Consider the following 21,853-nt stretch of genomic DNA (forward strand, 5'->3'; position numbering starts at 1 on the left):
TTGGGATCATGTTATAGAAGACCAACACATTTAAAATAATATATTTCAGAGAGGAAGGAAGAGGGAGGGAGAGAGAGAGGGAGAAACATTAATAATGTTTCAATGATGAGAGAATCATTGATTGGCTGCTTCCTATCCGCCCTCCACTGGGGATTGGTATCGAGCCCACAACACTGATAAGGAATCGACATTCAACCACTGAGCCACATCAGCTGGGCCCAACACACTTTTTAAGGCCCAAAGCGAAATAATAACACTCTCTCCAGAAAGAAGTTAAGTGACAGACAGATTCCAGTGTCTTGCTTGTGATATTTTGTTTCCATACGGCCCTGCTCTTGGTCAAGAGTGCACCATTGGTTGACCCTGATGGAATGGGGCAGAGAGGAGTGGAGTGGCCCTGAAGGAGCTGTTACTTAGTCCAGGTCCTGGCTAATGTGGCCTGGGGGTGGCACTGGGAATTTTTTTAAAAGCAAATAACATTAATTAGTTCTATGTTAATTGGACTGATACAGGAGGAATTAGACTTTTTTTTGAGTTGCCTTTTCAAAACACACACGCTGTATTCTAATATCAGAAGTGGGGGGCTGAAACAAGGTATTGCTAATTTTTTTGATCTCCTCCCCACCCCCTTCATTTAAAAACACTTATCCCTATGTCTCTTGTCTTAAAAAGTAGATTGGGGTTTTCAGCCTTACCAATCAAAATATTAATTGGCTTAGCCACACTTATCAAAACTTATTCAGCCATTATCACCTTTATGGTTATAGTTCTTAAAATAACAATCTGTAATTTGTAATTCTTGCATTAAAAAATTACTTTTACACACATGTGCAAATTTTAACTGGGCCATTTTGACACACCTTGAGTGTGTTTGCAAGGCCATGAACTAACCCCTGGAATTCAGAGTACTGTTGACATTTGACCTCATAATAAATACCTCCTCTAGGATTGGTCACACTTAGTGGCAATCACGTTTATATCTTTTCACTACACACACACACACACACACACACACAGGGGAAGGTGGAGATGGAGGTGGGGGATTGTCCTGCTTTCAGGTGGTATCCTCTTCAGCTTCCTGTTTTGGCGGGGGTGGGGTGGGGTGGGGTGGACTATTAACTCTGAGGAAAAAAAAAAATCTATCTTCTAACCAACCACCAAAAGAAAAGACTAAGAAAAAAAGCTATAGATGTTTAAAAGTCTGCATCAGAACTTGCCAGTACACATGCTTATCTTTTCTGTGTGTATGATTACAGAAAAGAGGGCTTCTTGCTGATTACACATGACCTAATGTGCATGTAATAGAACCACAGTGGGGTCATTTTGATAGAAGTACATAGAATTTAAGCCCTGTCTGTGAGTGCTGATCTTGGTAAATGATGGCAATGCTACCATCAGCAGACAGTGTTTTAAGCTGCTTTTGAACACTGAGATTGAATTAGCACTGGTCCACACACTTGGGCGGACAGTCAGTGACCATTGAAGGGAACCCTGTGATAAGAACTCTTGGCCTTGGTGTCCTCCATGTCTCAGGCCTAGTTGATGAGTTGTTACCTTGGAGAATGCTTGGCCTTCATTCCTGTGTCAGGATGGTGGGAAGTGAAATGTTGGCCACCATGTTGACATCTCGTCGAATCGCTCCACACACATTGCAGAAGCAAGGGGGTGTCCTGTGCAGTTTTCCCTCAACCTCAAACTGATCTTGTAGGTGGGATTCAAAGAAGCACACGGGCTATGTCGGTTTAAAGAATCAGGGAGCGACTTGTTACATGAACAGCCTGCTGCAGACTTTATTTTTCACAAATCAACTACGAAAGGTAAATGGATGGTATTTCTCTCCCCAACCTCCACCCACCCTTTTCTCTCAAGTGTTAAGGCACAAGCAAAACTCTCTCACCAACTTTTGTCTTATCTTCTTCCCGTATCACAGTGCTGTCTCCAGAGAGGGCCCCTGTGTTATGCTTGTGCATATTTTTATTCCTTAGTGTTTGGACACTTTCAAAGCTAACTGGGGTGATCAGAAGTTCTCTACAGCTAATAATCCTTACTTTGAGCTAGAAATAATATGGGTTTGTTTTAAATCTGAAAGCCATGAACATCATTTGAAAAGTTCTTTATAAAAATATTCTTCAGAAAAAAAAATTCTTCAGTTAGAAAACTACTGGCTGTGACATACAATTTTCAGCTATTATAGGTAAAACTTATTTTTGTAAGAATAGTTAAGCCAGAACAAACCTCCTTTGAATCTAATGTAGGAGAGAGCCGTGAGCAGCGTGGAGCAGTGCAGGCAACACAGACTCCTGGTTGGGGGGCACCACTGGCTGGTCTGCTGGCTCTCTTTATGTTTGCACTATTCTTCTAGTTAATTACCATAGAAGGATTTTATCCTGGGGATAGCTGAATATGGATAGTTTCAGTAGCATTTGTTTCATCAAATCTTTTGTTTACAAGTAATGTTAAGTTTAAAAATGTTGCTCCGAGAAGTATGACATAAGTGTGGTTCTCTTTTGGATGGTGAGCTATAGGTAATTTAAAAAAATGATTTTGTCTTGTTTTTTCTAGTTTGTTTCTAAAGAGTTTTATGATTTTAAAAAAATAAAACACACTTTGTGGCCTATTTAGGGGCTAACTAAAAGTCTTTATTAAACTACCTTAGCCATTGTGATATTAGAAGGTATACTTTTACATCAAATTTCACTTTTATGACTTCTTTTAGGCCGTGTACATGATGCCAACAGAGGGTGATGATTCATCCAAAAGTGTCCCTTTAGCATTGCAGAGGGTGTTTTATGAACTACAACACAGCGATAAGCCCGTAGGAACAAAAAAGCTAACAAAGTCATTTGGGTAGGTATTGAAATCTGCCTTTCCATTCTGCTGCTTTTCTTATGGATGAGTGAGTTGCTAGAAGAAAGGGAGCGTAGTGTAGGCATTTAAATTATGTCAGAGTGTTTTTATCATTGCATTTTATTTGACCTCTTTGGAAAATAGGGGCTTGGTTTTAGAAAATTGCTTGAGGAATAAGTCACCACTTAAAGCTTTACCTGTCAGGAAAAGGGCATGTATAGTTTTTAAGTGAATGTGTACTTACTTGTGAACATGACCTCTTCTTGCAGTAAGTTGTTTAGAACAAGATAAAGTTGTGAACATTTGGGTGTCCTGATAAAACTTAGTTTATCTTTTAATTATAACCCCCCAAATAATCTTCTCAGAAAATGAATTTAAGAATAGTGGCCGATTATTTTACTGTGTAGTTTTTTTTTAATCCAAGATGCTTGTTAATTTATTTTTATTTTAAATGTCAAAGTTTCAATATAAACATTCATTTTCTCTTTCCAAGGTGGGAAACTTTAGATAGCTTCATGCAACATGATGTTCAGGAGCTATGTCGAGTGGTATGTATTAAGCTATCATTGTATACTACTGACATCTAATATTTTGAAACACTGTCTGCTGTTTTCAAGTAAAACCTCAGACCTACCTCATGTCACTATAATTCAGATATACCCATCTTTGTTCAGGACCAAAATTAGGCCAGAAGGAAATAGCAGTATCTATCTAGTTAAAAATCCAAAACGGATGAAAATAAGTTATTTGAAAGGGAAGTATGAGGGGAAACTCAAATTTAAATAGGGGGTAGCATACGTTTAATGTGTTAACCTGGAAATCACAGGTTGGCTACGTAGCCGTCCTGACTGCCCTGCTGCACTTCAGAAGGGTGACTTCTGTTATTGCCCTGCAGTGTCCAGGCCCCTCCTTTGCACAGATGTTCTGATTGAGGCAGAGCTCTGTGTGGGTGATTCTCCCCCAAATCAGCTCTAGCCACTAGCAAATCCCATTCTTCCAGTTGCGATGAAAGACACACAAACACACAACATAACATGGCTATTCAAGGTGATTGGCTGGGCAAGGTGTGTTTTCTTTTTTGCAGCACTAGCTGGGTTGAATCCAGTTCATTAAATATCCATGGACAAACCAGTCAATCCTGTTGACAGGCTCAACCTCATTAATCTCTTGGTGTGGACCAATACGAGTTAAGTTTAGTGCTCAATTTACATGCTTTTCCACAGAGGTAAAATGAATATAAAAAATTCTTCTAAAGGCACTACAGATTACTAATTCATTCCAAAGGCTGGATAGAGAGTTAATCTCAACTGTTGCATGTAGATATTTTTGTAAATATCCAACCAAGGAAGATTTTGTATGTTTTTGATAATTGCATGCCAAAGGTCATAATATTTATAGTCTAGAATTTGACCATTGAAATTTCCTAGTCAAGTTGCAAATTACTGTATGTTTATTAAACAACATTTTCCTAAGGCCAAAATTTCTCTTCCAGTTGCTCGATAACGTGGAAAATAAGATGAAAGGCACGTGTGTAGAAGGCACCATACCTAAATTATTCAGAGGCAAAATGGTGGTATGTGGCTCTCTCTCTTCAAGTATGATTTTAGAATACTTTAAAAATGCTAACAGTGTTCTGATTAATACTCACACCATGTCCCCTTCCTTTGTAGTCTTATATCCAGTGTAAAGAGGTGGACTATCGATCTGATAGGAGAGAAGACTATTATGACATCCAGCTGAGCATAAAAGGAAAGAAAAACAGTAAGTTGTGTGCATGCAATGGCCTGCTGCCTGTCTGGTAATTTCTGTTTTGGTTCAGTGCTTCCTTACAGAAGTGCTTGTCATTGAACTGGAGCATAGACAGCCACGTGCCCAAACGCTGCGTGCACAGCTCGCCCAGTGAACACGCACACGCAGCCCTGCCCGGCCCTTCCCATCACTGAGTCCTCCTCAGGGGAAACCACTAGTACTTGAGTTTCTAACATGCTGTTATAGGTTGTATTTGCATGTTGGAAATATTTATGTAGGATGTAGTGCCTTTCTCACTTTGCTCAGCATTATTTCTGTGCAATTCACCTATGCTGTGAGTAGCAATAATTTGGTCATTTTCATTGGCTTACAGCATTCCCCTTTGGAAATGTATTACAAGAGTTTTGAAACCATCTTTTCTTGATAGATGTCTCGGTTGTTTTCACTGTGAGGCTGTTAGGCATAAGCTCCTTGGCCATGCTTATTTCTGTCTCCGGGGCACATACATATTCACATTTATGGTGAGTGGGATTGCTGGCTCACAGGGTACACACATGTTCAGCTTAATAGATAAAGTCAGCAGGTTTCCCAAAGGGTTTATCGCGCTCTCCCCCCCCCCCCCCCCCCCCAAGCAATGTGTGGGAGCTATCAGTTACCAGATTGAATGTTTTGGTGGGAGAATGGTGCTCTCTGGGTTTTAATTCACACTACAGATCATGAAGTGGTCACTTTTTCCAGTACCTATTAGTAATATGGCTATCTTTCTGAACATAATGGAATACAGTTCATAAAACTTGCAGCCAAGGACATTAAGTTATCATCACCTGTGTGATTTCTGTTGAATCACCTTTGTCATCTTCATGGCTGTGTTTGCCGGCTTTGTGGTATGCCTGGTAATCTTTCATTGGATGCCAGCTGTTGTGATTTTGATGGGTATTGCATGCGCTTAACCTTTGTTCTAGGGCACAATTAAGTTACTTGTCAATAATTTATTTCAAGTCTTGCTTTTCAACTTTGTCAGGTGGGAGCACAACAGTTTTTAGTTAAGGGCTAATTTGTCCTCACAACTGAGGCAACACCTGAGTTTCAGCCTGAAGTCCTAGGAGGCTTTCCCTGAGGCAGGAGGGACTACAGACCAGTCTCAGGCTGGTGTGAGCTCTGGGGCCCGTGCCTCTATCGGTGAGGTGGTTTGTCCCCCGGCCCCAGATAATGTCCTCACTCTCCTGAGTACAGTGACTTGCACTCACCGAAGGCTCCAGGACCCTGTGTGCGCCACTGGCGCTCTCTTCCTCCACAGCTGTCTTCCCTTGGGCTCCCTGTCCTACACATTTGAGCTTCCTTGGCCCCTCAGGCCTGTTTGAGTTTCTCTTCCCTGGAAAGTACGTGTAGCTGGGATACTTGCGAGCTCTCTCAGAGGTCACCGCTCCCCACTGCCTGTCATCCAGAGTGTGGGCAGTGTTGTTTTCCACGCAGTCCAGGGTTTTACCAGTCCAGTGCAGGAGAGGAAGTCCGGCTCCTGTTACTGTCACCAGTAGCACAGGAGCCTTCCTGTCTGCACGCCAGTTCTGGGTGGGGTCGCTGAGGCGTTCCCCCAGAGTGGGGCTCGCCTTTTCACTCTTTTTGTGTAACAGAATTTCATAACTTAAGTGATCACCAGTGTATCAATCTTTGTTTTTGGTGTCCTAAGAACATCTGCCCTGAAGTCATAAGATATTCTCTTATCTGTTATTGTTCTGTCTTTTCTGTTTATCTACAACCCACATGTAATAGTTCTTTTTGCTTGTGTGGGATGTTAAGATTGATAGCCACCCCTCACCCCCTCCACATGGATGTCAAATGGTCCCATCATATTCTCCTCATTGCTCTGCGATGCAGTTTAATGGACACTTACATGATATTTAAAGTGCACATCGTATTTGACATACGTATGCTTTGTGAGGGATTACTTTCATCTGATTAGTGAACACATCCGTCACCTCACATGTTTCATTCCTGTATTTCTTTTGCAGAGAACACTTAAGTTCTACTCTCAGCACATTTCAATTGTACAATACGGTTTTAACAACTATAGGCACCATGTTTTACACTAGATCCTCAGACCTTACTCATGTTATATCTGAAAGTCTGTGCCCTTCACTACCCTCCCTACTCACCCCCCCCCCCCCCCATTCCCTCTCACTTTCTACACTCTCTTAATAATTGTAGCTTTATAGTAGGTGCTTGGGTCACAATTTGTTACTTGCTTTCATTAAAATCTTAGAACACTGACTCCATGTTATTTTTGTAAGAACCTTAGGAAACCATGTCATGAGCATTTAGGCCTTTGCTGGATTAGTGAAGGTGGTATGGCAAGTTTAACTGCTCTCTGTTCGGGGCTGAGAGGTACTGCTCGCAGTCAGTCAGTTACATTCCCTTCCCTGGCATTCCTAAATGTATGGCGTTGGCTTTATTGTAATCAAAGCTTTACTGATAATTTCGGCTGACTTTTTCCTTTCTCTCTTTAAAGTATTTGAATCATTTGTGGATTATGTGGCAGTAGAACAACTAGACGGTGACAACAAGTATGATGCCGGGGAGCACGGCTTGCAGGTAACTTGGACATTTGTACCAGTGTCTTGGTGTAGCTTTTCACTTTCTTCTCAAATCTTTTGCTTAATTGTGAACTAACAATTTCCTCGTGACTTTCCATATGCTACTGTTATTTAGAACTCAAGAGGATTTCATATCTTAGCCTAGACAGTATATATTAGAGAACTCTGAGTGTGCGGCTGGTGGGGTTGAACGGGAAGGGCTAGGAAGGTGTCAGCAGGGCATTGAAGCAGTTTGTTGTCAGAGGTAGGACTGTCACCGGCACACCTGAGGCTCTGTCCCCATGCTTGACGACTTTTCCAGTTCACTCGTTCGTTACTCTGTTTCTCCCGTTCCTGGTGTCAGTGCACGGGCTCTCCTTAGTTTCTCCTAGTCACACATGGAATTTCCTAGGCACGTGGAGTCTGCATTTGCCTGGTGGTAACAGTTTTCTGGGGATCCTGACTCCAGAATGAGGAGTCATTTTCTGTTATCTGTTCCATGATACTTGGTGCCCCACTTGTTTTCACATTGCCCTTCAGGAGCTCTGGGCTTCTGGCAGAGCAGGGAGCGTCCACGGTCAGATAATTCATGGTACTGATGTGCCATTTAGCAGTGGGCCACAGGCCTGCTCTTCTGCTTGGTCGGGCCACTCGGGACACCAAGCAGTAAGTTGCCTGGTTGTGCCAGGACATACCTGTGTTACTCACGAGAGTTACCCTTATCCACACTGGATATTTGGGGTCTGGGCGAGCAGTATGTATTTCAGCATCATAGTCTCAGGTGACAGTGGTGGAGAAATAGTTCTTTTATTATTATTTCAGGGTGTATTGAAACCATGCCAGTCCTTTGTGTGGCAGTAGGTTCTGGGATTTGTTTTTCCTTCCAGATGCCCTATCCCCTTAAATACACTAATGCCCATCATAGAGCATTGCCAAGTAGCTTGCCTGACACAGCCACCAGTTCCTTTAGGTGGTCGTTAAAGTGCCGAGGGAAAGTCTGGGTTGGAAATCAACCTGATGAGGGTCACAGGTGGCCTGGAAGTGGTTGAGTTGGCAAAGGTTTACTTTCGTGAGGGAAAAAGCATTGGCTGAGGTGGAGCAGAGATGGGAGAGGCGTGAGCACTGTGCAGGCACAGGCCCCGGAGGAGCCGAGTTTGGGAGTTGGGGTGTCTGCACAGGCAGCAGGGAGAGGCCATGTTGCTGGCACTGACTCGGAACGTTCTTCAGATGTGGTTTGAGTAGTAAGTGGTGTGAGTGTGCTCCACAGTGTGTGCTCCATAGTAAGATGGAAGTCCGGGGCAAGGATGCCGCTCACAGAGAGTCCCCCCAGCATAGCTGCTCACCGTGCGGCTCTGTCCAGGTCTTCCTAGCACTCCTTCGCTTGCGTTACTGCATTTGCTCTTAGGCTTTTCCACCTGGTCGTTTTTTCTGTGTTCCTCCATATTTTTCATAGTGTTCAATGACTATAAAATATGTCAGAAAGTGACCAAACCTTAATTTACTCAACTATTCCCTTGTTGCTGGATATCAAGATAGAATGTCATCCTTAGGGAATTCTCACATGCAGTAAATATAGATCTCAATTTTTTGTTTTTATTTTTATTAATCATCACCTGAGGATATTTTTTCCAAGATTATTTAGAGAGAGTGGAAGGGAGGGGGGAGACTGAGAGAAATATGGTTGTGAGAAAGGCACTTCCATTGGTTGCCTTCCTGCACTTGCCCTGACTGGGGTTGGGGATAAAGCCTGCAACCCAGGTATGTGCCCTTGACTGGGAATCAAACCCATGACCCTTTGGTGCTCAGGCCGACACTCTAACCACTGAGAAACACCAGCCAGGACTAGGTCTAAATATTTTAAAGGCACCCTAGATGGATGCCTAAACATTGCCTCTCCCTATCAGAAGTCCCTAGCACGTTCCAGTCTTGCTGAGATACTGCTGCTTTCATTGCTTCAAGAAATAACTAGCTTTGAACTAAATTTGCATTTCTTTTTCAATGTTCAGGAAGCAGAGAAAGGTGTGAAATTCCTAACATTGCCACCAGTGTTACATCTACAACTGATGAGATTTATGTATGACCCTCAGACGGACCAAAACATCAAGATCAATGATAGGTAATCTAAGTGGGTGTGGAGGTGTGAGTTAATCCTCACTGGAGTTTTGGGGGGAGGGGTGTTAATCTCAATGCTTTTTTTAGTCTGTATATGTATTTCGGTCTCCTCTCTGATGTATTTAGGTTTCCCTTCTACCTAGTTGCCCAACAGCTGTCATTTTAAAGGAGTACTTTTGCTTAAAATTGGAGCTGCTCTTGTGTATCGCCCTCTCAAGGAGCCCTAGCCACTGTGCAACGTGGCAGGTTGGAGTCTGTGAGGAGGGTGTTCCCCACTCCACAGACTCTGCTGTACCAAATGCAGCGTTATATTTGTCTATACAGGACTCTCCGATATATTGTAATATCTCAGTTGGTGTCGACTTGTAGAATGTGGTACAATTTTCAGGAATCCTGAAGTAGGTGTGCGTGTGCCTTATTCCAGGTTGGTCAGCCACCCTTCAGACTTGAGGGGGAAATGTATGTAACACAGTCAGATTGCTTGCCACCAGCTGGGTTTTTGCTCATCTGCTTATCCCTTGTCATTCTTTCCTGTGGAGAATAGAAGAAATTGTCTCCACCAGACCCCACAGACTGGCAGTCTGCAGACTAAATCCAACCTGCTGGTGTGTTTTGTTGGGTCCTTACCTTGGTTTTGTTCCTATTTTTATTGGAACTTCATTATACAATTTCATATAAAAGTCCATATTTCTGGCATCTTTTAGGAATTCAGAATATTTGGCGACACTGGGCCAGAATTCCCGTGGCTCAGGCGCTGCCCTGTTGGGGTCAGTGTGCATGCTCTGCCTCGGGCCCCAGCTGCCCAGCTCACTTCCTTCCTGCCTCTGACAGCACTCCCAATTACCATTTAATTTAAAAGCTATGGAGCCAATAATTGGAAAATAAGTAGAGTCCAGGGTATTTTTAAAAATCATAGGGTGGGGTTCTTTTTTACACGTCCTCCAGTTTTGATTTCCCCACATTTCTCAGCCTGCAGGATACCCTTAGTGGTCCCAGTCCTGCACTGTCAGAATCACTCATTAACACACACGCAGAATTATTTCCATCCTAGAAAAGTCACTGTGTACATTTATCACAAGACTCACTGTTGTGTTGTACCCTTGGATTGAACATTCTGTTAGGTATGTCAGTGCTTTATAGCCATTTTTCTCACATCTAGCTTCAGATTTTGTATTGACATATAAACAATTATTTGTTCTCATGAGTAGGAGCTGCCTCAGAAGCAGTTCATAGGGCCTCCCTAGTCAGATTCTTACTTCCCTTTCCAAATAAAGATGAGCAAGTCATTTAGAAGGTCTAGCAATAAATAAAGCCTAGGAGAGAAATGTTTTACGTGTAAATGAAACCTGGATTTCTTTAAAAATGTTTTTTTAATAGGTTTGAATTCCCCGAACAGTTACCGCTTGATGAATTTTTGCAAAAAACAGATCCTAAGGACCCTGCAAATTATATTCTTCACGCAGTCCTGGTTCACAGTGGAGATAATCATGGTGGACATTATGTGGTTTATCTGAACCCCAAAGGGGATGGGAAAGTAAGTGCTGGGCGGGGCCGGGTTGGGGAAGGCGGGTGGAGTTGGATGTGATTGCCTATAGGGGACTTAGTCTGACGCCAGCCCAGCCTTTCCCTGTTCCTCCTGATCGCTTGCTAGCAAACAAGCCTTCTTGGCCTCTGATTGATCTGTATGTTCTGATATGTATTAATTGCTGATACTCTAAAGTCGAATATTAAATTAGTGATCATACTTTCCGATTGTATCTCTGTTAGTATTGAATGTCGGAACTCACAGAATTCCTTTACAACTAAAATGAGGCACTTATTTTCCACCTAGGAGTAACAACAGAATAGTTCTGTGCTACCTGGGCAGGGAAAGCAGCATTGATTGCATGGTATTCCACGTGCCCTGTTGTCCACACTGTGCAGTGCTCCATCTTTCTTGGTTCATGTGGATCTCATACATAATCTTCCCCAGGGGAGCAAGTGAGGGTCTCAGGATCTGTGTCCAGCAGCATAGGGCCTGGGAGGATGGCAAAGTAGGAGCCTGCCTGGCTCATGCTAAGGGAACCCTCACAGCATCTTTAATTGTGAGGCTGAGTACCATTTAAAATGACTTAATCCCTGATGAAGAGACTGGAACATAGCTTCGAACAGCTCTGCTTTTTTTTAAAGTCAGGCCCTTGCTGTAATAATAAAAGTGTAATGTGCTAATTAAACTGGACAGCTGAATATCCTTCCGGACGACCTTCCAGACAAAGCCGGGGCTGCGAGGGTGAATTTTGTGCATTGGGCCTCTGGTCTATACATAAAAGCCGAAGCGACGATTACGACCAGTTGACCAAACGACTGGTTGCTATGACACGCACTGACCACCAGGGGGCAGACACTCAGCACAGGAGCTGCCCCTGGTATTGGTCAATATGCTCCCACAGCCAACCTCTGCGGGTCCTCCTCCTGGCCGGCCAGCCCCAGTCACTGGCCAGGCTGAGGGGCCCCACCTGTGCACGAATTGGTGCACTGGGCCTCTATCTAGTATGTCATAAGGTATAGGTGATCTGTTCTAGGAAAACCCCGAGTGAGAGCTTGTGTGCTCAGAGCGCTATCTCTCTGCTGATGTCTCGTTGCTCTCCTGTCCAGTGGTGTAAATTTGACGATGACGTGGTGTCAAGGTGTACGAAAGAAGAAGCAATTGAGCACAATTATGGGGGCCATGACGACGACCTCTCCGTCCGGCACTGCACGAACGCATACATGTTGGTTTATATCAGGGAGTCCAAGCTGAGTGAGTAGAGTGGCCTGTCGTGCTCTGCACTGTGGGGAGCTTTGTCGTCGTTTCATGAGTCATTGCTGTGGTGTGTAGGCCACGCTACAGGGACCTCAGCTGTGTCTCCTGTGCAAACCCATGCTCTGATTAATCTTCCTTGTTTACAACATCTAGAGGCAGGAGGGGTTGGGCTTGTGGGCCGTGATGTGGACTTGTGGCACCCAGTCGTTTCCCTTTACCAGATTGCTATAGCAATGATGGCATGAAACGGGGACCTTCTAAGAAGGGGAAAGGAGAACCTGGCAGAGGTGAATGAAGATGCATTTGTCCTGCAGGTGAGGTGTTACAAGCTGTCACCGACCACGACATTCCTCAGCAGCTGGTGGAACGATTACAAGAAGAGAAAAGGATCGAAGCCCAGAAGAGGAAGGAGCGGCAGGAAGCCCATCTTTACATGCAAGTGCAGGTCAGCCTCAGCCTCCTGGGGCCCTGGTGGGAAGGGGGCTGCTGAGAGCCACACTGCTCCGAGGGCTGGCATGAACCTGGGCTATTGCTGACAGATCAGAGATTGCTCCGGGCAGCCCTTGAGTGTTATTAGCTGAGTGACTGTGTAGGCCAGTTTCCTGACCATTTGGAGTATACAATTCAGTTCAGGGTAAGGACATAGATATGAGAAGTACCAGAGCACTAATACATTAAAGTATTTATAAAGAGTGTCTTAAGCGGTTAGAGGGGTGAAGGCCTCAATGGAAGGGTGCGTAAGAAGGGAGACGAGCACAGCCCAGATGGGGTGTGGGGCGGTGGCATGCCAGGCCATGGAAAGCCTGACACAGTGTGGAGAAGGCAGGAGAAGTCCAGCAGGGAGGTGAACTTCCAGGTAGTCCTGGTTCATGGCTCAGTAGTGATTACCTTCCTGGAAAAAGGTGCATTGTGTATTGCCCTCCTCCCTTTTTTGGTAACAGGTTGTTACTGATTTTTTTTTTAGAGAGGAAGGGAGAGGGGGAGAGAGAGAAACATCGATGAGAGAGAAACCTCAATTGACTGCCTGCCACATGCCCCCTACTGGGGATTGAACCCACACCCTGGCATGTACCATGACCAGGAATCGACCTGGCAACCTTTTGGTGCATAGGATGACACTCAACCAACTGAGAGACACCTGCTGGGCATATCATATCTTTATATTATTTGGTGATCACCATATAGATGGATTTCTAGCTAGTGCTTTTAGATGAGTTAAGAATGGCTGCATGAAAATGTAGGCTTTTGTCTTTTCTAAATACATACTTGATTTCATTCTTAGTCATTTTGAAACTTTTCTCCTTGGGTCTTCTGAAGAAGCAAGACTTGTTGTTTTCAGCATTTTATTATTTGAACTTACTATTTTTTAAAAATCTTCATCCTAGGATGCATTTATTGATTTTATTTTTATTTTTATTTTTTTTTATATTTTATTGATTTTTTACACAGAGGAAGGGAGAGAGATAGTTAGAAACATCGATGATAGAGAAACATCGACCAGCTGCCTCCTGCACATCCCCCACTGGGGATGTGCCCGCAACCCAGGTACATGCCCTTGACCGGAATCGAACCTGGAAACCTCTCAGTCCGCAGGCCGACGCTCTATCCACTGAGCCAAACCGGTCTCGGCGCATTTATTGATTTTTAGAGAGAGGAAGGGAGATAGAGAGAAAAACATCGATTGTTGGTTGCCTCTCCTATGCACCCCAACTGGGGATGGAACTCGAAACCTAGGTATATGCCCTGACCGGGAATCGAACCCATGACCTTATGGTGCTCAGGACAATGGTCCAAACAGCTGAGCCATCCTGCCAGGGCTGTTTGAACTTGTTCTTGATCAGCATGGTCTCATTGTATTTGTGTGTCAGTTGTTCTGTGTGTTTGTGCATGTTTTCAGATAGTTGCAGAGGACCAGTTTTGTGGCCACCAAGGAAATGATATGTATGATGAAGAAAAAGTCAAGTACACTGTGTTCAAAGTGCTGAAAAACTCCTCGCTTGCTGAGTTCGTCCAGAACCTCTCCCAGACCATGGTGAGTGCCAGCTGCTCTGCTGATGCTTTATTTTGACTTCCACGCGCCACCCTCCTTTATACCTGGATATGACAGTACCTTTTGGGGTAGGTGCTGTGTGCAGGCTGCCTGAGAAGTGAGGTAACTGACCTGCACTCATTTGCTTCTGGGTGGTGCCTGTGTCTGCCCTGTGACTAATGTTTCAACTGAATCAGCAGTGAAGGAAAGTTGAATGTGAACTCGAATCTTCTCTTTTCTACCCCTTCCTGTGTTTCTTTTTCTTTTTCCTTTTATAAAATGGTCACTTGAGTCTTGGAATACTAGTGATCCTGAAAGCAGGGAGATCTATGATTATTTTTCTTATAGTCATAGAATGGTTACAGTGATACAGAAATAAAATATGAATTAACTTTGTTTTCATTTAATTTTTTTCCAGGGATTTCCACAAGATCAAATTCGATTATGGCCCATGCAGGCGAGGAGCAATGGAACCAAACGACCGGCGATGTTAGATAATGAGGCCGATGGCAACAAAACAGTGAGTGTTGTTGACCGCTGCACACCTCAGCGTGCTCCGCTGCTGGGGCTGCAGCATGCCTCCCCTGTGGTCCAGTCGGATACGTTTTTTCAGTACACGAGTATAGCTTTTCACTCTCACTCTACATTAAAATTTTCTAAAATTGGCATCTCTTTTGGAAATAGATGATTGAACTCAGCGATAATGAAAACCCTTGGACAATATTCCTGGAAACAGTTGATCCAGAGCTGGCCGCTACTGGAGCAACGTTACCCAAGTTTGATAAAGATCGTAAGTGCCCACCAAACACCCAGCCACCATCAGGGCAGTATAGTTAGGTTCCTGGGCCATCGTCCCAAACATATTGCCTTAAATGTTATTCCTTTGCAAAAAAACCTTAGTAATTCCAAAAATGCTCATAAACCCCTGTTGTGGTTGAGGCTTCATGATGAAGTCAAGTAGGACTGGCCATGGGCTGTAGTGTCCAGGAGCAGAGGAAGGGAAGCAGTTTTGAGGCGTCATGTTCCATCTTCAGTCGTGGCCCCATGTTTGCTGATCACATTGGTCCTTTATATACCGGCAGATCACACAGAGCGGGCATTGCAGCCTCTCTCTCAAGGGCCAGGTGTAAATACAGTGGACTCTTGCATAGCATGGGCTTGAGCTGCATGGGCCTACTTATATGTGGATTTTTTAAAAAGTGCTGTATGTATTTTCCTCATGATTTCCTTAATAATCTTTCTCTAGCTTACTTTATTGGAAGAATATAGTATATAATACATACATAAAATATGTGCTAATCAACGGTTTATGTTATCCATCAGGCTTCCTGTCAACAGGAGGCTATTAATAGTTACCTTTTCGGAGAGTCAGAAGTTACATATGGATTTGTAACTGCTTGGGGGGTTTCCCTAACCCCCAAGTTGTTAAGGTCAACTGTAGTTCATGCCTTGTGGGCCATATGGTTTCTGCCTGGCATTGTAGCAGGAAAGTGGCCACAGAGGATGTATAAATGGACAGTCTTGCTGTATTGCAGCACTACTTTATATGAAAAGCAGGCGGATGAGATTTTGCTATAAGATTGTTTTTATTGCTGTAAGTGGTCACCTCTCTAGTGTAGCGAAGTCATACAACCCTACCATTATTCCCACGACAGCACCCAGCCATCTAGTTAGTACCAGATCTTGAAACTAGGATTTCTAAGCTCACTGCCCCAATTCCACCTTCACTGCGTCACATGGAGTGTTCCCCAGGGGTTTGATGCTTGGAGTGAGGGAGCAGTCACAAGCCTGGTCTGACACAGTTTTAGGCACAGAAAGCTGTCATTTCAGTGCCTTACTAAGTTTACTATTACTGTTTTAACAGTGTACTAAGTGGTAAGACCCTAACAAAATCTGTTTATGAACCTTGTAGATGATGTGATGTTGTTTTTGAAGATGTATGATCCCAAAACACGGAGCTTGAACTACTGTGGGCACATCTACACACCAATATCCTGTAAAATACGTAAGTCCTGCTGCGCTCACCTCTGCCTTGATTCTGCTACAGTTGTGGTGTATTACAGCTTTGCATTCTTTTCTTTCTCTCTCCTAGGTGACTTGCTCCCGGTTATGTGTGACAGAGCAGGATTTATCCAAGATACTAGCCTTATCCTCTATGAGGTTTGGATGGTTTATTTTTCTATAATCAGTGTATTGTTAGCAGATAGGAGAGGAATTTTTTTGCTTGTTTGACTGTCCCTGTATTTGTTATGGGTAATGTCTACTGTTGAGGTGACCTTGAGTTTAGGATCACATTTGTAGATTTGTGATTTCTTACCTATTGAGGATCGATCAGTGATTATTACATCTGTACGGATATTAATATTTCCCATTAGCTTTTTAACATACTAAAAATACATGGCTGATAGAATTGGGTGTAGGGATAATACATACAGTGTATGGCCATATTAAACATTAGACAAATGTTGCATTGTAACTATTTCATTTCTTTTACTCTAGGAAGTTAAACCGAATTTAACGGAAAGAATTCAGGACTATGACGTGTCTCTTGATAAAGCCCTGGATGAGCTAATGGATGGTGATATTATAGTGTTTCAGAAGTATGTATTTTTGAAGGATTTGATCACTTTGTACTGGTAGCAGAAAATTTTTTTCCAAGTCCTGTAACACTGACAAGATTGTGTTGAGACCCCGAGTCAGGTGTTTGAAATGCCTCACAATGCTGACAGATGCTGGCTGTCTCTGGGTCTTGGAATTAGGTGTTGAGCGTTTTCATCTATGCTCTGATTTCCTAAAAATGTCTACAGTGAGCATGAGCACTGTTAGCACGGCTGCAAAGGTCTTTGTGAAATAGCAAGATTGTATTTCTTCCCTTAAAACATAGGGCATTTCTTAGAATGCAGCTACTTAGGTAATTGATTTAAACCTGCATGTTAAACCAGCAGGTCTGAGGTCTTAGTCTGAAAGCAGCCCGGTGTTGCCTTTTTCTTGCTGTTAAAGCGTCTGGTGAGGTGGCCCTGGCATAGGGTGTGGGCAGGCCACTTCTGTCGTGTCCTGCTGCCTTGGCCTGAAAGTGCCTTGGTCAGGGAGCGGGCTGTGCTACAGGCTGTGCCTGCCCTTCACCTTGTCTGTAGAGAAGAGGCTCCGGTTTCTGTATTGCAGTCAGGACGGCAAGCAGCACTGTGCCTAGCTCAGACACACCTTCTGTACGTGATGGCCTTTCCCCATGGTCCCTGCTTACAAAGGTCACTGGCAGACCCCCCCCCCCCCCCCCCCTGCCTGTTGGTGTCACTGTGGTGGGACCCTGAGCTTCTGTTGGCCTGGGTTTTGATTCAGTCTACAAATGTGTTTTTTTTCCTCCCCCCAGGGATGACCCTGAGAATGATAACAGTGAATTACCCACCGCAAAAGAATATTTCAGAGACCTCTATCACCGTGTTGATGTCATTTTCTGTGATAAGACAATCCCTAATGATCCTGGATTTGTGGTCACGTTATCAAATAGAATGAATTATTTTCAGGTATTTGATAAAGGCTCTTCTCCCTTCAGATTTTGCACCAGAAAAACCACGTTCTTTTTTAAAAAAATGCTTGCTGATGAAGCTGATGGATTTGGTTCAGGAGGAGGGGTTAGTCCTGCTGTCTGAGGAAATTCCTGACTAAAGTGGGTTGGTGCTAAGATGGCCATGGGACCAAAGCTGTTCTTACCCCAGCCTCAGCCTCCTCATCAGCTACCATGTCCATCTGCACTTGTCCTTCGAAACCCTCTCTACCTGGCACAGTGTGCTTTTGGAGATGATGGTGGTCCATTGCTGCAGTTAGAACATGCCAAGTGTGAAGCATTTCAACAATCATCAGGAAATTTAAAAATCTATAGGCTTCACCTTAAGAGTGAAAAATCCTTTAAAAGTTTATCTTCATCAGATACGCTACTCGCATGGTACTCTTAGGTAGTAAATTCCTAGGGCACTGGAATGCGGCCGCTCATCCCACATCGGGTGAAGATGATGGGGTGCCTCGTTAATGATGCTTATAAGCAAATCTAGTGCATTGCCGCAGTGTGCCCTGGCGTTCTGATGTCTGCCTTCTGCCCCCCCAGGTTGCAAAGACAGTTGCACAGAGACTCAACACCGACCCAATGCTGCTCCAGTTTTTCAAATCTCAAGGGTAAGCTACACGCACACACGTGTGTTTGGTCTTTGCTGCGTGCTTTCCATAGTTCATCCAGACATATTGGAGCTAATTTTAATAAGTAGCTGGCCACATCACCTGACATACCATTTCTTGCTTAGCTTCAGATACAGAATTGTCACCCCTCATATCTTGACCACACTACTCCAAGATGTCAAAATAATTGGCAGCCTCATCTCGAGTCAGACTCACTTTAGATACATCATCAGTAAACACCTCTCCCACGTGTCAGCTGGGTCCGTCCCAGCCAGACTTCTGTGTGCTGTGCCACCATTGCAGAGAGCACTCGGGTGTGGCAGCTGGCGGGGCGTAGGGCTCGGGAAGTAGGAACATTCAGTGGAACCGTGTGCCAGGTCCCAATTGCAAGCCTAGGTGCAAGGCCAGTGGTTTGCTTTTCTGCTCAGTCACCGATATTTGTTTTAGGCGAATAAAGAAGTCATTTATTTACATGCTGTTTTCTTGTGTAGTTATAGGGATGGCCCAGGTAACCCTCTTAGACATAATTATGAAGGTACTTTAAGAGATCTTCTACAATTCTTCAAGCCTAGACAACCTAAGAAACTTTACTATCAGCAGGTATGAGTCCAAATTAATGTGCCCGTGGGTCATGAGGAGCAGCCTTGGGTTTTGTGGAAGCGCATCTAACAGGGTCTCTCTTTCCTTCACAGCTGAAGATGAAAATCACAGACTTTGAAAACAGGCGAAGTTTTAAGTGTATATGGTTAAACAGCCAATTTAGGGAAGAGGTAAGTTTTTTTTTAATGATATGAATCTTCATTTTTATTGGAGCTTGTCTATGGTTTCTGTCTCTCTAGACCTTGATAACTAAAACAACAAAAGAAAGCAAGAGGAGTGATAGCCTTGTAGCGGCCCCTGGGTCCAGAGTTGGAGAGCCCAAGTTTGTGTCCTCCTGCCACCACCTCTGAGCCCTGGGAGACGAATAGCAGTGTCATCTGCCTGACCCTCCAGGACTGCTTTTCTTACCGGTTTGGACATCTTAAGTTGATGCACTGCTGCTCGGCCGGAGCAGTATTTTCCTCGAACCCCGTCAGGCCTCAGTGAGGGCAGCCGGCCTGCAAGTGAGCTGACACTGACTGTGGGTCGCTCCCGTGGCGTGTGCTTGTTGCATACAGAAGGCATGTGCAGCCACACTTTAGGTGGTTCTAGGAAGTGCGACTGCTGGGATTCCAAGTCCTTTTCACCGTTCTTGCCCAGCCTGTTTTGAGGGAAAATTTGAGTCACATGCCACAGACATTCGTGCATATATCCAGTTGATCAGTCAGACTTAACCCTTTGCACTCCAGACCATTCTGGACATTGGCTACCAGCTACTCGACGCTACTTTGCGGCGGAAACGTGCATTTACAGACCCTCGTATTATTTAGTATAATTTTGGAACCAAGTAACGTATTATAATGATATTGGACTTATATGAATTGGGTGACATCGAGGAATGTATATTTGCAAAAAAACCAATATTTTATTGTTTATAATTTTGTACAGTATGATAAGTTTTGTAACACTCCCCAATATGCATTGCAGGCTGATTAGTGCATGTTTGACAGTAATAAGTGGTTTGACGCCTGCCACCAGGTGTTTTCCTGTTAGAACACACAATGCAGTCCCGTTTTCTTTGTCCCACATCGGGAATATGTAGTTTATTGTTTAATCCGACACAAAACCCGCTGACATTTCTTGTATATATCATAGTAATTTTACGATATTTTGATTTAATTTCTTGTGCCATTTCAAGATAAAACTTCAGGGAAACATGCATGTCTCAAAAAGTTGCGTTGAAATAACTCAATTCCCCGTAATCACTAATAAACTGCAATGTCCCCTGAGAGGGGACATCTGAGTGATATGCTAGAATTCCGATGTCCCCTGAAAGGGGACAGCGGAGTGCAAAGGGTTAAATTGTAAAGCCTCCTGCTGCTCATGGCCTAGATTAATCAGCCTTCTTTCTCACTGTGCTGGGATCGGAAAGGCTTGTAGGTGATCTTTCAGGGTGTCATTTCCTGAGAAGCTGCTCTGGAAATGGCAAACTTTTCACTTTATAGTGGCATTTTTATTTGTTTTTTATTATTGGATTCATTGGAGTAACATTGGTTACTAAAAGTATAGTTTTCAGATAACCAGAAAGTGGCATTTTTGTTGTTAATCCTCACCCGTGGATATTTTTCCATTGATTTTTTAGAGAGAGTTGAAGGGAGGTGTAGAGAGAGAAAGAGAAATATCAATGTGGGAGACACATTGATTGGTTGCCTCCCGCATGTGCCCGGACCAGGGCCGGGGATTGAGCCTGTATCTGAGGTGTGTGCCCTTGACAGGAATCAAACCCAGGACCCTTCAGTCCACGGGTTGACACTCTATTTACTGAGCCAAACCTGGGCTCGGGGCAAAAGTGGCACTTCTTAAAGTCCCCTCAGTACTTGGTGGGCTCCAGGTTTGAGCAGATGGTCTGAGTGAGGTCTCATACCAGGGGCCCTCGTGGCGGGAATGTGAGTGAGAGAGTCCTGGGAGCTAGAGACAGCTGAGGACATCTATTGCTGTGTTTTCTTTCTTCAAGCAAAATTGGTTTGCTGTAGCAGATCCTTTATGTTTTCTTTAAAGCATGTGTTTCATCTTGTCATTTCTTAGGAAATAACACTATATCCAGACAAGCACGGGTGTGTCCGGGACCTGTTAGAAGAATGTAAAAAGGCTGTAGAGCTTGGGGAGAAGGCATCAGGGAAACTTAGGCAAGTATTTCCTGGAGCCCTTGGCGGCGGGAGGAGTGCTGACCAGCCCCAGCCCTGCAGTGTGCTGGTGGACACAGCGCAGCCAGAGCCCTGTGCCTGTTGCCAGACTCCTCTCTCAGCTGGTTTTTCACAGCAGTTTTTAAATATTTCACAGTTAAGACATCTTTTGCTCCTTTCTTCCAGTCTCCTGATATTAACTACCTATAGCAAAAATGTGTGCTTCAGGTAGGAACGCCAAGCAGAGGAAGGATGTGATTACAATAGAATGATAACGAACTGGGAAAAGCTGCAGGGATTGCATTTGTGAAATTGGGCAACGTTCAGGCTGTGGACAGAAGCCACAGATGTGATGAGCAGTTTCTATTTCAGAGAGCTGGGTGCTTTTCTTTTAATCCTCCCCTGAGGATATTTTTCCATTGATATTTTTTGAGAGAGTGGAGGGGAGGATGCAGGAGAGAGAGAGAAACATTGATTTGAGAGAGACGAATCAATTGGTTGTCTCCCGCATGCGCCCTTCGGTTCGAGTGCCGATGCTCCAACCACTGAGCCAAACTGGACAGGGCTGGGCGCTTTTCTTATGTCGCCACACAGCTCAGGACAAAACTGCCCTGTGGCTATTGGCTCCCAGCATGTTTTTTCTCTAATTTTAATATTTGGAGCCCTTTGTCCTCCAAAGGCTCGGTGAGAACAGCTTCACCAGTCCTGCCTCGCATGGGTTTAGAGGGAGATTCATCAGCTCCAGGGACTCGGCCTCACCGAGGCTTGAGGTCACTCCCCTTGAATCGCATGCTCGAGGGGCCACCTGGCCAGTGTTGTGCCCTCTCCCATGGGT

General features: G+C 44.2%; 1 protein-coding gene across 1 annotated transcript in view; it reads left to right on the forward strand.

Annotated features, from left to right (window-relative positions):
- USP7 (ubiquitin specific peptidase 7) overlaps positions 1-21,853 on the forward strand; it is a 33,551-nt gene that overhangs the window by 9,623 nt on the left and 2,075 nt on the right. Inside the window, exons 5-25 of the mRNA XM_023755307.1 lie at positions 1,709-1,817; positions 2,717-2,847; positions 3,341-3,395; positions 4,340-4,420; positions 4,518-4,608; positions 7,103-7,185; positions 9,173-9,282; positions 10,656-10,812; positions 11,913-12,057; positions 12,375-12,505; positions 13,958-14,092; positions 14,508-14,609; positions 14,774-14,879; positions 16,002-16,094; positions 16,182-16,249; positions 16,589-16,689; positions 17,457-17,610; positions 18,189-18,256; positions 18,748-18,856; positions 18,949-19,026; positions 20,921-21,021. Of these exons, the coding sequence (XP_023611075.1) occupies positions 1,709-1,817; positions 2,717-2,847; positions 3,341-3,395; positions 4,340-4,420; positions 4,518-4,608; positions 7,103-7,185; positions 9,173-9,282; positions 10,656-10,812; positions 11,913-12,057; positions 12,375-12,505; positions 13,958-14,092; positions 14,508-14,609; positions 14,774-14,879; positions 16,002-16,094; positions 16,182-16,249; positions 16,589-16,689; positions 17,457-17,610; positions 18,189-18,256; positions 18,748-18,856; positions 18,949-19,026; positions 20,921-21,021 (2,208 nt within the window). The remainder of the gene's footprint in view (positions 1-1,708; positions 1,818-2,716; positions 2,848-3,340; positions 3,396-4,339; positions 4,421-4,517; positions 4,609-7,102; positions 7,186-9,172; positions 9,283-10,655; positions 10,813-11,912; positions 12,058-12,374; positions 12,506-13,957; positions 14,093-14,507; positions 14,610-14,773; positions 14,880-16,001; positions 16,095-16,181; positions 16,250-16,588; positions 16,690-17,456; positions 17,611-18,188; positions 18,257-18,747; positions 18,857-18,948; positions 19,027-20,920; positions 21,022-21,853) is intronic.

Source organism: Myotis lucifugus, unplaced genomic scaffold, assembly GCF_000147115.1.
Source record: "Myotis lucifugus unplaced genomic scaffold, Myoluc2.0 scaffold_72, whole genome shotgun sequence".
NCBI classification, from domain to species: domain Eukaryota; kingdom Metazoa; phylum Chordata; class Mammalia; order Chiroptera; family Vespertilionidae; genus Myotis; species Myotis lucifugus.